We start from the raw sequence: 21435 nt of genomic DNA, 5'->3' as shown, positions 1-21435 counted from the left end.
TTCGAAGCAACATTATGGCAGTTGAATAATAAAGTTGGTTATTTGATTGGTGAGGGGTCCCACAGCTGAACAATGATTCAATACCATGATGCTCTGGCTGATTTGCTCTCCAATGCCCCAACTTTTGCTATAAGAAAGCTTATTCTTATACACATACATAGGATTAGGATTTGGCCTAATGCCACATGATTTGAGTGTACCAGAAGTAAAAACCTTAACCTGCAATTAAATAATGAAATGGTTAAATTGCTCATTCCCACAACTCTCCAGCTATGAATGACATTTAACAGGCACTTTTTTTTTTAAATCAGCAAGCAGAGGCCTTTTGTTAGCCAGGAATCCTTAAAAATGGACCAGTGGTCTTCCAGATACAAGGGGTTGTGTATAAGGTACCATGACAGAGATAGGTCAGAAGTCAGCTGGTTGATAAATGGATGTTTCCTCAAACAGGGATTAATAATTGCCAATATTTCCTTTTACGCTTAGGGTTTTAAAATACCTCTGTCAGGCAATTTTATCAAGCTACTTGACATACAAAGCTAGCAACTCATTTTGAAAAGAGGGCTGAGAATGTAATTCAACTTGGAGTATGATGGCACTGGGTAAGCAAGGCATTAAAATTAAAGAGAGTAGAAAACTGAAGCCAACATTGAAAACCGAACACAGGAGGGCATGTCTATATCCAGTCTTTACTCCATTTGGCTCAGAGTAGGTTCTCAGCATTGAAATCTGGTGTGCAAGGATCTCATTTCCTGTAGCAGATGACTCACACTGGTCACCAGATGATAGTTGCTTCCTTTAGAACACAGAGATACTGAGGAGTCAGAGCCTTTAATGAAAATAAGATAATGAATAAAAAGGGAATGAAGTCCTTGGGAATTGGCACTATAATGGCATAGGAACATAACACAATACTCAGAAGTCTGCTGGCATCAGTACAGAGAGAAACAGAGTTAATATTTCCGGTCAGTGACCTTTCATCACAACTGGGATAAGTTTGAAATGTAATAGGTTTTGAACAAATGAAAGGGAGCAGGGTGGGCAGAAGAACAGAAGGGAAGGTCTGCAGTAGGTGGAGGTGGAAGAAATTAAATGACCGAAGGTTTCATGGTGCAAGGCCAAAGGGAGTGGTAGTGGCACAAGTAAAGAAATAAAAGATGTGTCTAGCGGGGTAAATGGCGGGATCCTGAATAGCTGCTATCCAAAAGCAATAAAAAAAAAAGAGGAACGAAGTGAGAAACAAGAGAGGAAAAAATAACAAACCAGCAAAGAAAAATGAAACAGCATACGGCAGAGGTTACAATATAAAATTGTTGAACTCAGTATTGAGTCCTGAATGTTATAAAGTGCAGTCAAAAGATGAAGTTTAGTACCGCGAGCTTCAGTCGAACACTGCAGCAGGCTAAGGACAGGAAGGTCAAAATGGGAGCAAGGAGAATTAAAATGACAGGTGACAGATCGTGGCTGATCTGTGACCTAACTCCAAATACTGACATTTGCCCCATATCCCTTAATATCTTTCAAAAACAAAAATCTATTAATCTGAGATTAGAAATGACCAACTGATCTACCATCAGCTGCCATTTTTTTTATATTCGCTCATGGGATGTGGGCAGCACTGGCTAGGCCAGCATTTATTGCCCATCCCCAATTGCCCATGTTCAGAGGGCATTTAAGAGTCAACCACATTGCCGTGGGTGTGGAGTCACATGTAGGCCAGACCAGGTAAGGATGGCAGATTTCCTTCCCTAAAGGACATTGGTGAACCAGATGGGTTTTTACAACAATAGGCAATGGTTTTGTGGCCTTCATCAGACTTTTGCAGAAGGGACTTCCAAACTTTGACCATGTTTTCCACGTAGAAGAGTTTCCTAACTTTATCTGAAAGGCCTGGCTGTAACATTTCGGCCATGTCCATAGTCGTAGACACCACAAGCAGTGAATCTAATTTCTCACTATCTAACCTCTCGGCTCCCTATAATAGCAACAAAACTTTGATTAAAGCACTCTGTAATCTTGTAACTCCAGGAACACAGCCCTAATTTAGTGCTTGGAGTACAGCAATTATTCCAGGAAACCTATGCTGCATCCTGTCTAAAGCTAATATACCCTTCATAATGTGTGGCGTTCACAGTGCCCCAGATGTGGTCTAATCATTATAGTAAGCCTAACTATTTAAATGTCCTTGGGTAGCTTTAAATTGGGATATGGGAAGCTGCTTTGATTGTTTATCTGCTTGAGGCAGTGAAGAGCTGGCTGATACCGATTAGAATCCTAATCTGTGCTGCTATCTGACCTATGTGGGATAGCCACTGGAATGAGCACCCCGACTAAACAAGGGGAAGATGGGTCAAATTTACTCTTTGTACCCCAGGCCCCCCCCACCCCAGGTCAAATACGCTCAGTATCTAGATGGAATAGAGGGTGATTCTGGGTGAGCTTGTGGAACAAGACTCCAAGAGTTGGTGTCTTCTGGACAGGAAACAAATTGTTATTATTTCTGTATGAATTCTAATGAAAGGTGCAGTCTTGAAACAATAAATCTGTTCCTTCACAGATGCTGGCAGACCTGCTCAACTTTTCCAGCATCTTCTGGTTTGTTTTCAGGTTACCAGCATCCAGTTTTGTTTGAGTGAGTTATGCCCAGCTGTTGAATCACATCATTTCCAGTCAGAAAAAAATCTGCACTGAACCTGCGTTTCTCCTTCCCGCTTCAGTGCCCCGCCCCACCCTGGGTAATTTATTCTGGGCTTCAGTCCTTCAAACACTCATTCTCTGATAAGATCACTGAGTGGATACTTTGTAATTCTGTCATTTAATTTTTCCAGCTTTCACAGATTTACTATTTTATCCCTATTTGTATCATTTAATATTTGCAGACAAAACAATTTTATGAGGTGTTTATATAACCTATAATGATTGAACCTGCAGCTTTTTGAAGTGTCCACAATTTTATCATCTAGTTTGAATTCACTCTGTTTTCAGATCAATTTTTGAACCCCACCTGTCCTTCCGACACTGCTTTATTAATTTAAGAATGCTTTCTTCATGTCCTGATTGTGTGTGTGTGTGTGTGTGTGTGTGTGTGTGTGTGGTTCGAGGAGGTGGTGACAGAGCGTCACTTCAGTTCCACAGTAAATCCTTGACTGATTGGCTTTGATGATGCAGAGTCTGTATGCTGGGAACTCATAACCTCACTGCTCATTTGAAAGGGATGAGTTTTATTTTCAGTTACTGGCATCAGCCTCTGCAAAGTTATATCACCACCACTTGCATGACCTTGGGAAGCTCTGCTGATAGAGAAAAACTAGCAAGATCACATTACGACTGAAAGGGAAATGAAGAAAATACCAACCAGACAGGGAGAACCTTCAGCTTGTTTTGCAAAAATGGGATCTGGGAGCCCAAGGCCCCGGCAGAAATTTGGAGGCATGTTTGTGGCAGTTGAGGGCTCCTATGAAAATAAAACTCTGAATTTCTGTTGCTTGAGTCGTGCCTCAAGCAGACAAACGAGTGGGAAAGAAACTGAATCTGCTCAGTCCTTAAGTGACTCCAGTGTCACTGAGAAAGACAGTGGCGAGGAGGAATTGATTTTTAGCAAGGCAGATCAGGAGATGGGAAGCAAAGAAAATCTGCAATACACTGATTTAAAGGTAAGAAACAAATGAGTTTACTGTCATTGTTTTGTGGATTATAAGTTGTTCTTTTGGACCCTTTGAGTCTTCATATAATCATTGTGTTGATGTCCAAAGCAGTTCAATGTTGGCAATATCTAAATAAGTGTTTACTTCATGAAGGTCCTTGGATAAAAGTAATTTTGATATTGAGTGAAGTTTCTAAACTGCTTGAAACACTCAGTGTTGGATATTTTGTGATCAGTTATCTTAGCTAGCCATGTCTGATGTGATGAGTACATAATTTAAAAAGGTATCCTTTAGAGACAGCAGTGTCAAGGTTTGCTAAAATGCTATGTTTTCGGTTAAGCCATTGTGAAGATCTCATATTGCACTGATCATTTCTTTCTGTTCAGGAAATGTAATCAGTTTATCTGTTGAATACCTGATGGATTTAGCACATGAATGTTGCCAAACCCTTTGAGGGCAGGGGTTATGTAAGTGGAACCTATAGATCATAAACAGTTCCACTGACATTAAGTCTCTTATGATGGGATTTGACAAGTTTCTATCCCAAAAGGTCTACTTTGGAAAAGAGCAAGGGCAGAATTTTACGGCCCTGTTTCAGTGGGGAATGTAAAGACATTCTAAACCTCATTGGCTTTGGCAGGAACATAAAATCCTGCTGCCATAAAATTTCGCCCCAAGAGTTTGTTGCTGCACATTTCATTTCAGACATGAGTTAAGAGTACAAGCAATTATAGCTGCATTGTTAGGGGCTGGATAAGCCACCTCACAAATGGTCTCAGCAAGCGGGGCAGTGGTGGCAAACATAGAAATTAGGAGCAGGGGTCAGTCATTGGGCCCCCGAGCCTGCTCCGCCATCTGATAAGATCATGGCTGATCTTATCTGCTCTCCTGTCCACCACCTATACCCTTTTGATTCCCTTGTTAGCCAAGAATCTATCTCACTCAGCCTTAGAAATATTCAATGACCCTGCCTCCCTCTCTCTCTGGGGAAAGGAATTCCACAGGCTCATGACCCTCTCAGAGAAAAAAAATCTCTTCATCTCTGTCTTAAATGGGAGATTCTTTATTTTGAAACTATGTTTCCTAGCTCTAGCCTCTCCGAGAAGGGGAAACATTCTTTCAACATTGACCTGTCAAGTCCCCTCACGATCTTATATGTTTCAATAAGATCACCTTTCATTCTTCAAAACTCCAGTAGGTACAGGCACACCCTGTCCAACCTTGCCTGATAAGACAACTCTCTCATCTCAGGAATCCGTTGAGTGAACCTCCTTTGAACTGCTTTTTGATAATGAGGGTGCAGCCCCTCATGCTGTCAGTTCAGGGGTCACGTGATGTTCTGTTAAGGCTCCAACCGGTCCCGGGGGTGGATCTTCCTGACGAGGTCCTGATTGAGCATATCACACCTGAAATGCACTCTGTAATGAAATTTAACTGTTTCTTGTTGAAACCTGTCAGCTCTGTTGACCATTATGTGCTTCAAATGCAATTATGTCCTTCCTTAGATAAGGAGACTGAAATTGTACGATGTGCTGTAGATGTGGTCTCAGCAAATCCCTGTACAACTGGAGCAAAACTTCACTGCTTTTATGTTCCATTACCCTTGTAATAAATGCCAACATTCCATCTGTCTTCCCAATCACTTGCAGTATCTGCATATTAACTTTTTGTGATTCATTTACCAGGACAAACAGATCCAATAGTAACGCAGAGTTCTGCAATCTGTTTCCATTTACATAAAATGCTGCTTTTAGATTCTTCCTGCCTAAGTGGACAACCTCACATTTAAGCCCATTATGCTCCATCTGCCAAATTTTTACCTAATCACTTAACCTATCTTTATCCCTTTGCAGACACTCACCCACCTACCTATCTTTGTGTCATCAGCAAATTTAGCCACCATACATTCAGTCCTTTCAACCAAGTCATTGATGTAGATTGTAAATAGTTGAGGCCCCAGCACTGATCCCTGTGGCACTCCACTCATTCCATCTTGCCAATCCTAAAATGACCCATTTATGCCTACTCTCTCTTTCCTGTTCACTAATCAGTTCTGTATCCATGCTAATACGTTACTCCGTACACTGAGCTTGTATTTCGTGTTGTCAAATGCCGTATGGAAATCTAAGTACAGCACATCAACAGGCTCCTCTTTATCCACATTTCTTGTTACTTCCTCAAAGAAATCTAATATATTAGCCAAACGCCATTTCCCTTTCCCAAGACTCTGTTGAGTGCCTGGTTGCATTGAGATTTTTTAAGTGCCCTGCTCTAACCTCCAGAATGATAGATTCCAGCATTTTCTCTGTGACAGACGTTCGGCTTACCGGCCTGTAACTCGCTAATTGAAGAGAAGCTAGTAGTGGCTGAGTGGAGAGGTTTTTGGTTGAATACTTCTGATACGCTCAATAACGTCAAAGACGTTCTTTATTTTCCTATCTGCGCAAGCTTCATTCCCCCCATCCCTTATCCCACCCCAACCCAACCCCCAGCCCTCCAACTAGGTTTCTTCCCTCGACTGCAGATTTATGGTTCAGTGGGTGTTGACAAACACCCTTGTACCTCAACCAAATGTTTCTTGTATGAACCTTGACATTAAACAGTTGTTTGACCCTTGGCAGGGCTGGGGTGGAGGGAGTGGACATCAAAAGCAAGCTCAGTTCTTGTCCTCACCAGTCATACATACATGGAAATAGACTTCCAAGCCTTACTTGACTGAAACACTGAGAAACTAATCTGGTTACCCAAATATTGGTGGTCAATTGAGCGGAATCCCTGATACATTTCTGATTTCGGACAAGACCAATGACCCTTTTTTTTCCCCAAAAGAATTAACCTGAAACCCGTTATTTACTGAAAGAACTCATGGTTTAAACCAGAAGAATTTTTTACCATGCAAGAGTCAAACAAAGCAAACACGAAATACTATCTTGGGCAACCGCCTATATTCTAAAACCCAGGATCAACGTTCGTTAAAAATGAACTAACAGGCAAATTTGCGGTCAATTGTAAACAATAAACCTCTCATTAAATGGCAGATACAACTAAGACAGGTCTAATGAATTGGCTTTGCACAAACGCCATCAATCTCAGTCACCAAGCCCTTCAAAACTGACTTCCTCACAAAGAATTTCAGGTGCTCTTCTACGATTTAACCTGATGTTCGCCTCTTTGAACATCGGGGTTGGAATGCCTGGATGGGAGACGCTTAAAATAATGGAGCAGGATTGTGTTGGTACAGTGAATTGCAAACAGCCAAGTTGCCTAGTGTTTTGGACTGTTAAGAGTTTTCCTGCAGATTTTCACCCATTGCTCTATCTGGATTTGCAAAAAAAAAACGAGTGTTTTTTTATATAAAAAAAAATGTAACATGTCATTCCAGGACAAAACTGAGGCTTGTGATCGCTCCACCCTTTCTCGTGAACTTGGGTTTCTGCAAGGTGGCATCAAGCTTTTACGATGATTTTGCTTGAACACAATGCCAAGAGAAAGCCTTGTCGCACATCAGTTGATTGAAACCAATCGGGGCAGCAAAGGGGTTGGACTTAGCTTGAAATTGGGTGCGGCGAGGCGCATGCCCGCAGCCGCAGCCTGGTCTAATTGTGTTGTTGCTGGAGTCTCTCCCAACTGGGAACGGTCTAGCAGAAGAGGTGGTAGTAGTGGTGGTGGTGGGGGGGAGAAAAAGGCTGCAAGAGCCGGAAAAGAAATAGATTATTCGTAAAAAAAAATTGCAACCGCTCTGTGGCTGCAGCTTTTGCATTCTGCGTTTTCTCGTCTGTTCGATTCCGATTGCTAATCACAGCCATGTCTTACCAGGGCAAGAAAAACATCCCGCGTATCACGGTAAGTGTGCAGGGGCATTCTGGATGTCAAGGGGGGCTTGCTCTGTGAAATGCAATGCCGCATTTATTTTGTAATTTTGAGGTTGAAGCACCGCGAGCGAGTGCCTGACTTGATGCAGTGCTCAGGTCCCGTTTGAAGAGCCCGATTGCATAATTTCAACCCAGCAGAGACTAGTTCTCCTCTTGTGGGGACCAAGGACAGCGACTGTGCGACACTGGCAGGAGATAATGGCGGTGCCTGAACAGAGGCAGATGGACGGAGATTTCTCTCCTTGTCTCTCTTTCCCCGCCCTCCTGTCTCCGATATGATTGTTTGCACGGTGTGGTTTCTAAAGGATTCGGTAGCAGAAACAAACCCAATTCATGAAAAGAACGCTTTGTTGCAAGACGAGAAATGAGCACAGTCCTTTTTGCAAAATGCCATCCATTGTGCATTCGCCTCACTATTTGCCCATTTCTCCCCAGCAGCGTAACAACAAAGGTGTGACCGATTTTATAATGGGCTTCAGCAGTCACTCGAATTATCTTAAAATATTTTTTAAAAAAATTTTAATTAATTGGTGTTAAATATTTTCAAAGCGCATCCCAATCAGCTTGGACTGTTCTGTCTGCGCTGTAAACATAATGGGCTGGAATATTCAGGGTGGAGTAATTGCCAATTTCCATTTGTCGAACCTTTCCAGTTAATGACCTATATATATGTGAAGCTACTCGGGGTAATGTACCCTGGCTTCAAAAATAAGAAAACGAGACAAACCGTCTAGAATACTTAAATCTCATTGTTCGTGTTTGGTTCTTTACTGCCTGGCAATAGTGCATTTTTATATTACATGTATTTTCTTTAAATTTCGGAACCCTAACTGTATGTTGTAACAAAATTATGGTCACTTGTCAGATGAGGTGGGTCTCACCTTTTTAAAAAAAAATGCTGAAGATTCCAGTCTTCGAATTAATGGATCTTTGCAAAATCTCTTCCAGAGTGAGCGTATGCTGGTAAAAGGTGGCAAAATCGTGAATGATGACCAGTCCTTTTTCGCCGATATTTATGTAGAAGATGGTCTGATCAAGTAAGATGGCTTTATTCAGCTTAGTATTGGTGCCAGATCTTAGATAAAAAAAAAATTCAATAAATAAATCCTTGATTTAAAAAAAAAATGCAAACTTATTTGTCACCTGCATAGGCAAATTGGTGAGAACCTGATTGTGCCCGGCGGGGTTAAAGTCGCTGATGCCCACGGACGGATGGTTATTCCTGGGGGGATTGACGTCCACACCCGTCTGCAGATGCCCGTCAAAGGGATGACAGCAGCTGATGATTTCTCCCAGGGAACAAAAGCAGCTTTGGCTGGGGGCACGACCATGATCTGTAAGATTCAGTTTTGTTTCCAACATTCAGTTTATATATTTAATTTTCAAAACATTTTGTACGTACAGTTTTTATTGCAAAATGAAAAGAGTTTGAAGGATCAGAAGGAAATTGATGCGCAAGTAAGTTGGCAAGGGAAATAACGAGCTAATGATTTATACATGGGTAATGCACCATGTGAAAAACCTGGATGTTGAAATGTACATGTATGGATTTACTGCAGCTCATCATTTATTATGTGCTGTATCATTTTTGCTTTTAATCACACATGGGTGAACAAATAGTTCAGGTTTGAGGTGTATATTTTTGTTCTCCCATGTTTATTTGTTAATTTTCATGCCTGCTTTTTAAAAGAAATGCTGCTGCCTGGTTTCGTGCCCTGTCCTCCTGAGAGGGATGATGGAAGGGGAGGAGCCCCCTGGTATTGTGCCCAGGTAACGGTTATTCACACACACGGAGAATGAGTGCTGGCTGGTTAATAAACTGGTGGGAGGGGGAAGGGGGCTAGCACAGTCAAACCCATTCTCAGTGTCTGCCTGCTCACATCTCTGGGTGAAATTGTTGGCATATTGATGGGAGACCAGAGCCTTAGCAATCCTGTTTTTTTTATTTCTCCCTCCTTATTCTGGGGGTAAGAGCATTAGAAAAAGATGCAGGAATAGGCCCTTGTGCACTTGGAGCCTACCCCGTCATTCACTAATATCATGGCTGATCTCCGACTTCAGCTACACTTTCCTCCACTATCTGCACATCACTTCACTCCCGTAGTATCCAAAAAATGTCGACCTATGTCTTGTAATACTCAATGACTTAGCATCCACAGTTGTCTGGGAAGGGAATTCTAAATATTCACAACCCCGAGTGAAGAAATTTCTGTTAATTTCAGTTCTAAATTGCTGACCCCTTAGTTTGAGACAGTGACCCCTAGTTCTGAACTCCCCAGCAAGGGAAGCATCCTACCACCCTAGGCACCCTATGAAGCCCTGCAGAATTTTATAGGTTTCAATGAGATCACCTGTCATTTTTCCAAAAACTCTAGGAAAAATAAGCCTATTCCATTCAATCGTCCCTCAAAGGACAATGGCCTCACCCAGGAATCAGTCTGAAGAAGCTTCGTTTCCCTGCCCCTAGGGCAAGTAAATCCCTCCTGAGGTAAGGAGATCAAAATTGTATACATGTTGATATCAGCAGCTACATCCAGCGGAAATATAGCACCTTGACATCGATCAGCAGTTGAGTGGGAAATTTCGTAGATCATGTGGTTTAATAATACATCACACAGTTAGTTTAGCTTCTAAACACTCAAGGGAGGGGCGAGCAAGTGTATGTTTTTATTTTGTGGTATTAATGAAAGATAGCAAATGCTGTCATTGCACATAAATGGAATTGGAGCTGAAAGTAAGCAGGTAGGAAATGTAATGTCCATTTCTTTTCAGATGCTGCGTATATATATTTCGTTGTATAAGTTGTGCATAAATTTGGGAATTTAGATGAATTTAAAGCAGTTTTGCTGGATTGGATTGGTTCAGCAGGCTGAGAGTCCTTCCTGTGCATTTGGAACTCCCACTGAGGTCCCTGGATTTAAACCTAGGGCCATATTGCTTTTGGAAACCAGCTGCTCTGATCAGCTAGGCTATACCAGTTACTGACTGAGCATCAAGATGTGGCCCCGTGTGGTGGAGAGTGCCACTTCCCTTTGCAGGAGTGCTCGTTTCACACCTGATGTCAGCTGAATGGAGCAGTGCTGGTCTGAAGAGCTATGTGCAGCAGGGTGGGAAAGAGTAAAATATAATTACTCTTTAAATATAATAGCTCTAGATATTTGACCAAAGAAGATATGGAATTGTAGATTGCAGCTATGCAGTTGACTAGAATCTTATTCGCAGTCTACAGTGGATACAAAAATGAATCGAACCAAATCATTTTGTCTAGTGGGCTCCTCCAGAGTGGAATGTGCCAGCTCTGATCCTAGGCTGATGCTGAGTTTCTCTTGATGTAACCTGGTGAACAGTTTGGAGACGACAGTTGCCCCAGTACTGGTTAAATTAAGGAAAGGGAAAAAAGTGCGTGAGGCCCCTTACTGCTTAGGGCTGGCCAATGACCCATGCTGGAAAGTATGTGTAAGGACTGGAGTCAGGGCAGGATTGTGATTTCACGTACTCCACGGTCGGATGGTCTGCCCGAACGTTGTTTGGGATCACGGGAAAATGAAATGAATACCTGTGCCCCTGGAAGGGAACCACAACAGAAACCTGTGTCCTCAGGAGAGAAGGCAAAAATATTTGGCCAAAATGTGACCAAGCCTTTTTCCAGATGTTGAATTTTGGCTAAGTGGATTATGAGCAAACCCCATCAATTGGGTATTATCAGGGATTGGTATAAACGCCTATCCAATTGGTGCTATGCAGCCATTAACCAAACCACTTGAGGCAGTGGTTACCTGTGGTACTCGTGCACTGGCACTTCTCAGTGCCATAATTGAAGCTAGAAGAGATATACTTTTTAAAAGCTTGACCACTGTGTCAGCACACTAAAGCTCAGTAAAGTTGTGTTTCCATAGCAACTTATGTCTTTTGATGAATTTTTGATGTTAGATAAAAAGGGATAGCTCTGTGGAATGGTTTGTTAAAACATTATGCATGCCCCCACCCAATACATTAGATTTGAATAAAGTGCTGAATTGGGAATTACTTTCCATGCCTCTAATGTGCCTCTTTCTCAAATATGGACCTTGGCTGCCCCCTCAGTTCCCCCACCTGTCCCTCTGCTTGTTTTTTCCTTTCTGTCTCTTGTGATGTCATGGACTAATGCTGTGTTGAAGTCCTCTGCTTCTTCATTCTCTGTATAAATTAGTTGTTTTGCTGAGAGTTTGTCACTGCTGAATTGACCAGTGTCTAAGCCCCTCTGTCATATGGAGGGACACTGCATTTCCCCACCCCTGTCCCTTGAGTTGCAACATTAAAGTCTCTTGCATCCTACTATCATTGCCCTATTTCAGGTTGGTCAACTTGGCATACGCTGCAGATCAAGCCTTCCACTCGGGGGAATTACAAACTAGAAGAGTGTTGCTACTGTATATTTATGGTGGCCAGTCAAAAGCATTGTTAGAATGGCCTGTAGAATAATTAATTATATGTATTTGTAAAAGTATATTCGTCAATTCAAAAATCACACTCTTCCACAACCTGATTCAAATCAGCTAATAATTTTTCCTTGTTGGTATTTCTTTCTCTCCTGCCCCACGACCTTCTCTATCTAATGGTGTGAACTCCTTTTCTGGAATGCTGTTCCCCAATTAATGGCCCCTAATGTTGCCTTTAGTACTGTATTGACAGTGACTGCCAGTAAATTGTATGATGACAAAATGCATTCTGTCAGGCACTCTTTCCCTCGGGGGCTACTGGCTACTGATTAAGAGTTGCAATCAAAGCTGAACTTATTATTATTAATCCCAGGGCAGAGGCTAGTTGTTCTGCCCTTACCACCATCCAAATGGAAAGGTGACGTGACACGGACTGACAGTTGAGTCCTGGATCTTCCTGCTGTGTACAGCTGAACTGCTTGTTGGCTAAACCCACTACATCTGCCAATATATAATAATTTTCTCATTCACCTGATCCTCCTTTCCCATTCTGTCAACTCAGTGGTGCGCAGTGCTGTGGGACGTGACTCTGTGCAGAAAAAGAGATTGCTAAAAATAGTTAAATCAGGTCTCCTTCCTGTGTGCTTTTCTAGACTATGTCACCATCAAAGACCAACGGATTAAACAAATGAGGAAGCAATACTCAATGCCCCATATGAAGTTTCCATGTTGTTCTTTGGTGATGTGCAGAAAGAAGATGGAACTAAAACCACTGTGCTTTAGGGTATGGTAAAATCTGAATTTACCCCCTCAAGCCAGCAATCCACCAGAAAACACCAGTCGTGTTAGACCGTTCAAAATGATCTCATCAGACACAATCCAAATTTATAAGTGCGACATTTATACCACTGGTATTTTTCACAGTTCAGTTGTTGCGATCCTGTTGTCAGTATTGCATCTATCGAGCAAATGTACTTGCACAGATGAATGCGCAGACTGTGCAGAATATTAGGTTGCTGACCTGATTCCAGCACTGAATTTTTGATTGAACTTCACAAACATAGACCTCAGGCACTTGTACCACACCCTTGTGCACTCTTGTTTTTGTGCAGATGCTTCATGGTTTACTGTGTGGAGGTGTGAAAGATATTGCAATTGAAATAATAGGGTTGTGTATCAGTTAGGCCACAGCTCTCGGGAATGAAGCACTGCAGTAACTGGAAATAGTCTCCCATCTGATTTTTGACCTCTCATCACAAACCTGCAAAACTCCACCTCTAGTGTGGGTAGGCCATGTTAACCTGTGCACCAGCTCTCTGTTTTGCGCTTCCTCTGCATCAGGAATAGAGCCTTGTAATTCTGGAATGAATGTGCAGAATCATATTTCCCACCCAGACAATTTTGTAACCTGTACAATGTTTATTTCAGTTGATCACGTGTTGGCAGAGCCTGGAATCAGTTTGATCACTGCTTTTGAACAGTGGAGAGAGTGGGCAGATAACAAGTCTTGTTGTGACTACTCACTACATGTTGATATCACAGAGTGGTATAAAGGCCTTCAAGAAGAAATGGATTTCCTCGTGAAGGAGCATGGTAAGGTTATGTCACAAAATAGTTACGAGTGTTTCAAATCTTGGTTAACCATGTTATTAAAGCAAATTTGGAATTCCTTCCTATTCTCCCAGTTTCTCCACCTCCGTCACATCTGTTCCGATGATGCTACCTTCCAAATCAGCGCTTCTGACATGTCTTCCTTTTTCTTGAGGTTCTCTCCACCCCCCATGACTGTGGCTGACAGGGCCATCAACCATGTCAGACCCATCTCCCACAATTCTGCCCTCACCACCAACCCCCCCCACCTCCAGAACCATGAGATGGTTTCCCTTGTTTTCACTTTTCACCCCACCAGCCTTTGCAATTCAAAGGATCATCCTCCTCCATTGCTGCCAATGACAGGATGATGCCACCACCGAACATGTCATGCCCTCACCCCTGTCAGCATTCCGTAGGGACTGTTCCCTCCATGACATGCTGGTCCACTCCTCTAACACCCCCAACACCTCATCCTCTTCTCACAGCACTTTTTCATGCAATTGCAGGAGGTGAAATATCTTCCCCTTTACCTCCTCACTGCCCAAGGCCCCAAGCACTCCTTTCAGGTGAAGCAGTGATTCACTTACACTTCATTCAATTTAGTCTACTGCATTCACTGCTCACAGTGCAGTCTTCTCTACAGTGACAAAACTAAACGTAGGCTGGGTGACCACCTTCACTCAGTCTACAAGCATGACCCCGACCTTCCTGCCACTTGTCATTTCAATCCACCATCTTGCTTTCATGCTTGGCTTGCTACAATGTTCCAGTGAAGCCCTGTGCAAACTGGAGGAACAGCTTCCGATTCAGTACTTCACAGCCTTCTAGACTTAGCATTGATTTAAATAACTTTAGACTATGAGCTTTGTCCTCCATTTTAATTTTTTTTAAACTCTTTTTCCCTAACACCTGGCCCCCACAGGGCCAGTCTGCAACTTATGCTTAAGTTTTACTTTTAGAGAGCACTCACCCATCTTCTGCTATTAACACGTTCTGCTATCTGACCTTTACGCCACTTTTAGCACCTGTCTTAGTCTTGAACACATCATTACCATTCCCTTTGCCTTGTATCCATGACATCTTTGTCAAATGTCTCCTGAGCAACCACCTATCCCTGACCTATTTTGCTCCACCCCGTCTCTTCAACAATATAAAACACATTGCGTTTTTACCTCGCTTCAGCTCTGAAGAAGAGGCATTTGGACTCAAAACGTTAATTCTGTATCTATCTCCACAGATGCTGCCAGACCTGATGAGTATCTTCAACATTTTCTGATCCTATTTGTAACTCCTTCAATGCCTCGGTGAATAAATACACTGCCCCAGGCATCCACCCCTGGTCGTTGAGGCAGTAGAGGTGCTACAGTAGCATGTCAGTACCTCTGGAATAGGGAGAGGGGTTAGCAAGGCATTGTTGCTGGTTCTGTTCACTATCCAGTGACCCCTGCTGAAAAGTGGGGTGGGGGGAACACCTTCAGTTGAGGACAGGATTAGGCTTGCCTGTGAGGCACTAAGTGTCTAAATAGCTTGCTGATGCTCACTGACCAGACTTAGAATATGAGCACTTGGATCAGATGTGGAGAGTGGCTGGCATCTGTATAAACATAGCCAAGCAGGATTCGAGAAAGACTTGACAAGGAGTTAACAGAGAGTAATGATGCCCCGTGAGTTGGTTAAATTTGCAACTGGGGCATTTGCTTGGCCTCCCTTGAGAGTGAACTGAAATGCCTTTTAGTCATTTGGAGGAATTAGTAAACTGAAGATGGCGTGGTTCTGCAGATGTGCACAGAACTCGAGATTGCATTTAACAATTGCTTGTCATCTTTTCACAGCTGGAGGGTGGACAGACTGGAAGTAGTAGAGCTCATGACCCAAAGTCTTGTAACTGAGCGGGGTCAGGGCTTGAGTTGTGATGTTTGCTTTGCTGATGATTAATAAAATAATTGAACAGCTTAATAACCGAGATCAGGACATCATTGGATGGAAAGAAGGCAAAAAAAAGGCAGAGAGTTTGAAATAAAAACAGAAAATGCTGGAAAATCTTAGCCCGTCTGGCAGCATCTGCGGAGCGAGAAACAGAGTTAACATTTCGAGTCCATATGTCTCATCTTCAGAGCCTGAAAACCTTGCAAACTGCTTCACAGAGTTTGAAATGCTGGCCTTAATTTGTGAAATATCTGGATCAATTACTTCAAAAATGACATTAAGTGCTAGTCTAAAAAGGATAGTGTCATATTGAATGGAAATATAATGCAAGAGATTGGAGGTAGCAGAAAACTGCCAGTGAGGCGAGTGAGCTCACAAGAGGAATCAATTGGCCTAGGTTGTTCAGCCATAGAGTTACAAAGGGTAAGTGTTCTCATTAATCAAACATTGCTTGATGAAGTTGATTTGCTGACCTTTTGGAATTGTATCTGGACAGGCGCCAGTGCCACCAGGAGAGGAAGAGCAGGAAATAATGTGAGAGAACATATTTTTTAAATGTCTGCTCTCAAGCTGATTCGAGTTTTATCACTGTGTAGAAGAAAAAATTGTGAAAATGAGACTAAGGTGCATTGGAGGTTAAATTATAACCTCTGGTTTTTACAATTTTGCATTTCATGATCAGTAACTTACCTGACTATTTCAATGCTCTCCTGGCTGGCCTCCCATCTTGCACCTTTACCCAAAATGTTGCTGTTGTCTCGCAACAAGTCCTGTTCATGCACCACCCCTGTGCCTGCTGCATTGGCTTCTTATCTGACAGTGTCTCAATTCTAAAATTCATATGGTTGGTTTCAAATCCCTCCATGGCCCTGCCCCTCCCTGTGTCTGTATTTTAGTGCTCCTCAAATTCTGGCCTTTTATGGACCCCTGATTTCAATCACACCATATGTGACTCTGCCTTAAGTTGCCTGGATCCAAAGCTCTGGAATTCCTTCCCTAAGCCTTGCAAACCGCACTCTCCTCCCTTAAGATGCTGCTTAAAGCCTACTCCTGACCAAGCTTTTGGCCATCTGTTTTAATATCTCTCCGTGACTTCATGTCAAAGTTTGTTCGCTAATAGTCCTGTGAAATGCCTTGAGAAAGTTTACTTAAGGGCACTATATAAATACAAGTAGTTAATGTTGTATGCTTCACTTGCAAGGTTTCTGACCAGCAGCTTTAACCAATGATATGAAAACTATAAATTATGGAGAACACTTGTTGGTCTAAACCTTGTGATAGTACACAGATGGGGAAAAAGCACCAGATAGCAGCTACCTTAATACAAGCCCAAACAGTCTCCCACGGCTAATGAACCACTAGGGTCAACTGCTGAAGGCACAGCTTCCGAATGCCCCCAAGAAGGAATGGCTCCAGCCTTGTTGCTGAGTGCTCCCAGCCAAGCATATTGAACTTAATGTATAAACCTTACAAGTGTTATTTAATCTGTTATGTAGCTTGTACCCCTTATTAAACCTTGTGCTGGGACCATGTCTTAACTTTTTGTCCTGTGGAATAATATTTCAAAAAATATGTGGTCAGGCCTTTGAACTTTCGGTTCTGGCAGTTAGGATCTGCCTCTGAAAAGATCTCTATTTAAGTGGCACTTAACTCCCAGTGGCCTGGTAACCATTCTCCACGAGGTCACAATCATGTCTTATTACTGATGTAACTTTGTGAATTCAACAAAGTCTAGGAAAACACATTTACACCTTTCTGTACCTTTCCATCAGGTGTAAACTCCTTCCTTGTCTACATGGCTTACAAAGACCGTTATCAACTTTCTGATGCCCAGGTAAGGCAACAAGAAAATAGCAGAAATATACTGAAAAAATGTGCTCCCTCCCCTGCTCAGTTTATCACATTAACTTTTTGTGTTGTTTGTCTGTGTTTTACTCGCAGATGTATGAAGCCATGAGTGCAATCCGTGACATGGGTGCCATTGCTCAAGTTCACGCTGAGAATGGTGATATTATTGCTGAGGTATTATAGTTGCGGTGACATCATGAGCAATAAATACTGTAAAACTCAATTAAGGTTGCAATGACATAATGGGCCCTCCTGGATACAAAGGGTGCTATTTTGTAGTCCACTGAGTTAAGCAGTTAGTAATTGGACATGTTGAATTTGCATTGGAATCTGACCCAATTTGACTTAGACCATAAGATGTAGGAGCAGAAGTAGGCTATTCGGCCCATCGAGTCTGCTCTGCCATTCAATGAGATCATGGCTGATCTGATAATCCTCAACTCCACTTTCCTGCCTTTTCCCCATAACCCTTGATCCCCTTACTGATTAAAAATCTGTCTGTCTCCGCCTCGAATATACTTAATGACCCAACTTCTATAGCCCTCTGCGGTCAAGAATTCCACAGATTCACTACCCTTTGAGAGAAGAAATTCCTCCTCATCTCTGTTTTAAATGGGCGTCCCTTACTCTGAGATTATGCTCCCTGGTCCTAGACTCTCCCACAAGGGGCAACAAGCTCTCAGCACCTACCCTGTCAAGCCCCCTAAGAATCTTATATGCTTCAATAAGGCCGCCTCTCATTCTTCTAAACTCCAATGAGTACATGCCCAACCTACTCAATCTCTCCTCTTATGAAAATCCCTCCATATCCGGAATCAACCTAGTGAACCTTCTCTGGACTGCCTCCAATGCCAGTATATCATCCCTAAGATAAGGGGACCAAAACTGTTCACTGTGGCCTAAATAGTGCCTTGTATAGTTTTAGCAAGACTTCCTTATTTTTAGATAACATTCCCTTTGAAATAAAGGCCAACATTCCTATTACCTGTTGAACTTGTATGTTAGCTTTTTGGAATTCATGCACACAAATTCCCAAATACCTCTATGCTGCAGCTTTCTGCAGTCTTTCATTTAAATAATATTCAGCTCCTCTTCTTCCTGCCAAAGTGCATAATCTCACATTTTCGCACATTATATTCCATCTGCCACTTTCTTGCCCACTCACTTAACCTGTCTATATCCCTCTCTAGGCTCCTTGTGTCACCCTCACCATTTGCCTTCCCACCTATTTTTGTATCATCTGCAAATTTGGTGATAGTACATTCACTTCCCTCATCTAAGTCATTAACATATATTGTGAATAATTGAGGCCCCAGCACTGATCCCTGTGGCAGTTCACTAGTTACATGTTGCCATCCTGAAAATGCCCCCCCTTATCCCAACTCTGTCTTCTATTAGTTAGCCAATCCGCTATGCATGCTAATATACTACCCCCCAACACCATGGGCTATCATCTTATTAAGTAGCCTTATGTACGGTACCTTATCAAACACCTTTTGGAAATCCAAATATAATACATCTACTGGTTCCCCTTTATCCATCCTGCTAGTTACCTCCTTAAAGAATTCTAATAAATTTGTCAGGCATGATTTCCCCTTCATGAAGCCATGCTGACTCTGCTTGATTCGTTTATGTAATTCTAAACGCTCTGCTATTACATGCTTTATAATAGACTGTAACATTTTCCCAATGACAGACGTTATGCTAATTGGCCTATAGTTACCTGTTTTTTGTTTCCTTCCCTTTTTGAATAATGGTGTTACATTGGCAGTTTTCCAATCCTCTGGGACTTTTCCAGAATCTTAGGATTCTTTGAAGATTACTACCAGCGCATCCACTATCTCTGTAGCTACTTCCTTTAATATCCTAGGACATGGAATGGAAGTTTCCTCTCTCTTGATGCAGAACTGACAGTGAAATAGAGTTTGGATTACTCTTGACCCTATTCATTCGGAGCATGCGATAGGAGCAAGGCATTCAGCCCCTTGAGCCTGTTGCGCCATTCACTGCTGATCCTTATCCGAACAACAACTTGCTTTCGCTCCATATTCATAAACGATTGATAAATGTATTTGATTTTACAAGAGGAAATTATTCCATAACTTGGCAATAGCGAAGGAGTTTCCTGTGACACGTATACGTAAACTGAATGTTTCCAGACTTCTTTATTCCAGACAGTTTCCATGGTGTAGGATAAATTAAAATATCGACAGGTAGACCCTGATATTAATGGATTAACTTAAAGACAAGAGCAGGTGAATTTTAAAAATGTGGCTGGAGAGTGCAATGGGTGAAACTGTCATAGCTTTAGGATAGCCCTGAGAGATTTCCATGGATAACAACTAGTCTGTTTAACATTTGAGCTTGACATTACACAGCGACAAAAATGAGAGAAGCAAATTTTATTCTGATTGGAATGGCTGAGACCAATTTCTAGATTCCCACCCCCTAGCTAATGCCTGCAAAATACAGCTCAGACATAATGCTTCAACTGACCCAACTGACTTTCATAACAGACTGCTTTGAAGTAAAGAACAAGAGCCCTTTTCTAAACCTTGTTGGGAAAAATGCTACTTTTATTTGAAATAGTGAAGAAGAAAGTGACATTGTTCTGAGCAAGAAGACTGGCTGAAGTTTACTGTGCAAGAGTGGCAAGGGCGTAGAATGTACTCTGGGTGGGGGACTTCAATGTCCATCACCAAGAGTGGCTCGGCAGCACCACTGCAGACCGAGCTGGCTGAGTCCTAAAGGATGTGGCTGCTGCACTGGGTCTGTAGCAGTTGGTGAGGGAACCAACAAGAGGGAAAAACACACTTGACCTCATCCTCACCAAGCTACCTGCCACAGATGCATCTGTGCAGGAGAGTATCGATAGGAGTGACCACCACACAGTCCTTGTGGAGACCAAGTCTGGTCTTCACATTGAGGATACCCTCCATCATGTTGTGTGGCACTACCACCGTGCTAAATGGGATAGATTTTGACCAGATCTAACAACTCAAGACTGGGCATCCATGAGGTGCTGTGGGCCATCAGCAGCAGCAGAATTCTGCTTGACCACAACCTGTAACCTCGTGGTCTGGCATATCCCCCACTCTGCCATTACCACCAACCCAGGGGATCAACCCAGTGGAGTGCAGGAGGGCATGCCAGGAGCAGCACCAGGCATACCTAAAAATGAGCTATCAAGCTGTTGAAGCTACAGCACAGGACTACTTGCATACCAAACAGCATAAGCAGCAAGTGATGGACAGAGCTAAGTGATTCAATAGTCTATGTATCAGATGCAAGCTCTGCAGTTTTGCCACATCCAGTTGTGAATGGTGATGGACAATTAAACAATTCATTGGAGGAGGAGGATCCACAAATATTCCCACCCTCAATGATGGGGGAGCCCAGCACGTCAGTGCAAAGGTTAAGGCTGAAGCATTTGTAACAATTTTCAGCCAGAAGATTGTTGAGCGGATGATCCACCTCTTCCTCCTCCAGAGGTCCCCAGCATCAGTTGCCAATATTGAGCCAATTTGATTCACTTCACCTGATATCAAGAAATGGCTAAAGTCACTGGATACTGAAAAGCATATGAGCCCTGACAATATTCTGGCAATAGTACTGACGACTTGTGTTCCAGAACTTGCCGTGCCTCTAGCCAAGCTGTTCTAGTACAGTTACAACATTGGCATCTGCCTGTTCAAAATTGCCCAGGTTTGTCCTGTGCACAAAATGCAGAACAAAGCCAGTCTGGTCAATTACTGCCACATCAGTCTACTCTCAATCATCACTAACGTGATTGAAGGGGTGATCAACAGTCCTATCAAGCAGCACTTGCTTAGCCATAACCTGGCGCTCAGTTTGGGTTCCGGCACTTCAGCGCCTGACCTCGTTACAACCTTGGTTCAAACATGGACAAAAGAGCTGAACTCCTGAGGTGAGGGGAGAGTGACTGCCCTTGACATCAAGGCTGCATTCGACTGAGTATGGCATCAAGGAGCCCTAGCAAAACTGAAGTCAATGGGAATTGGGGAGGCGTGGGAAATCTCTGCTATTTGGTGTCAGCGCTAGCGCCAAGTAAGATGGTTGTTGCTGTTGGAGGTCCATCATTTCAGTTTCAAGACATCACCGCAGGACTTCCTC

At 42.7% G+C, this 21435-nt stretch overlaps 1 protein-coding gene across 5 annotated transcripts in view; it reads left to right on the top strand.

Moving 5' to 3' along the window:
• LOC144694846 (dihydropyrimidinase-related protein 2) overlaps positions 1-21435 on the top strand; it is a 58276-nt gene that overhangs the window by 16450 nt on the left and 20391 nt on the right. For 2 of the 5 annotated variants that reach the window (XM_078565487.1, XM_078565486.1), the window contains exons 1-6: positions 7329-7487; positions 8465-8553; positions 8668-8852; positions 13363-13527; positions 17226-17287; positions 17395-17475. In XM_078565487.1, coding sequence (XP_078421613.1) covers positions 7449-7487; positions 8465-8553; positions 8668-8852; positions 13363-13527; positions 17226-17287; positions 17395-17475 — 621 coding nt within the window. In that variant the 5' untranslated portion in view covers positions 7329-7448. Of the gene's footprint in view, positions 1-3158; positions 3654-7328; positions 7488-8464; positions 8554-8667; positions 8853-13362; positions 13528-17225; positions 17288-17394; positions 17476-21435 lie in introns of those variants that run through there. The other 3 variants (XM_078565485.1, XM_078565484.1, XM_078565488.1) reach the window with 3 other exon arrangements.

This window comes from Cetorhinus maximus, chromosome 20, assembly GCF_964194155.1.
Source record: "Cetorhinus maximus chromosome 20, sCetMax3.hap1.1, whole genome shotgun sequence".
Taxonomy (NCBI): domain Eukaryota; kingdom Metazoa; phylum Chordata; class Chondrichthyes; order Lamniformes; family Cetorhinidae; genus Cetorhinus; species Cetorhinus maximus.
This window is presented reverse-complemented; position numbering and strand designations above follow the sequence as displayed.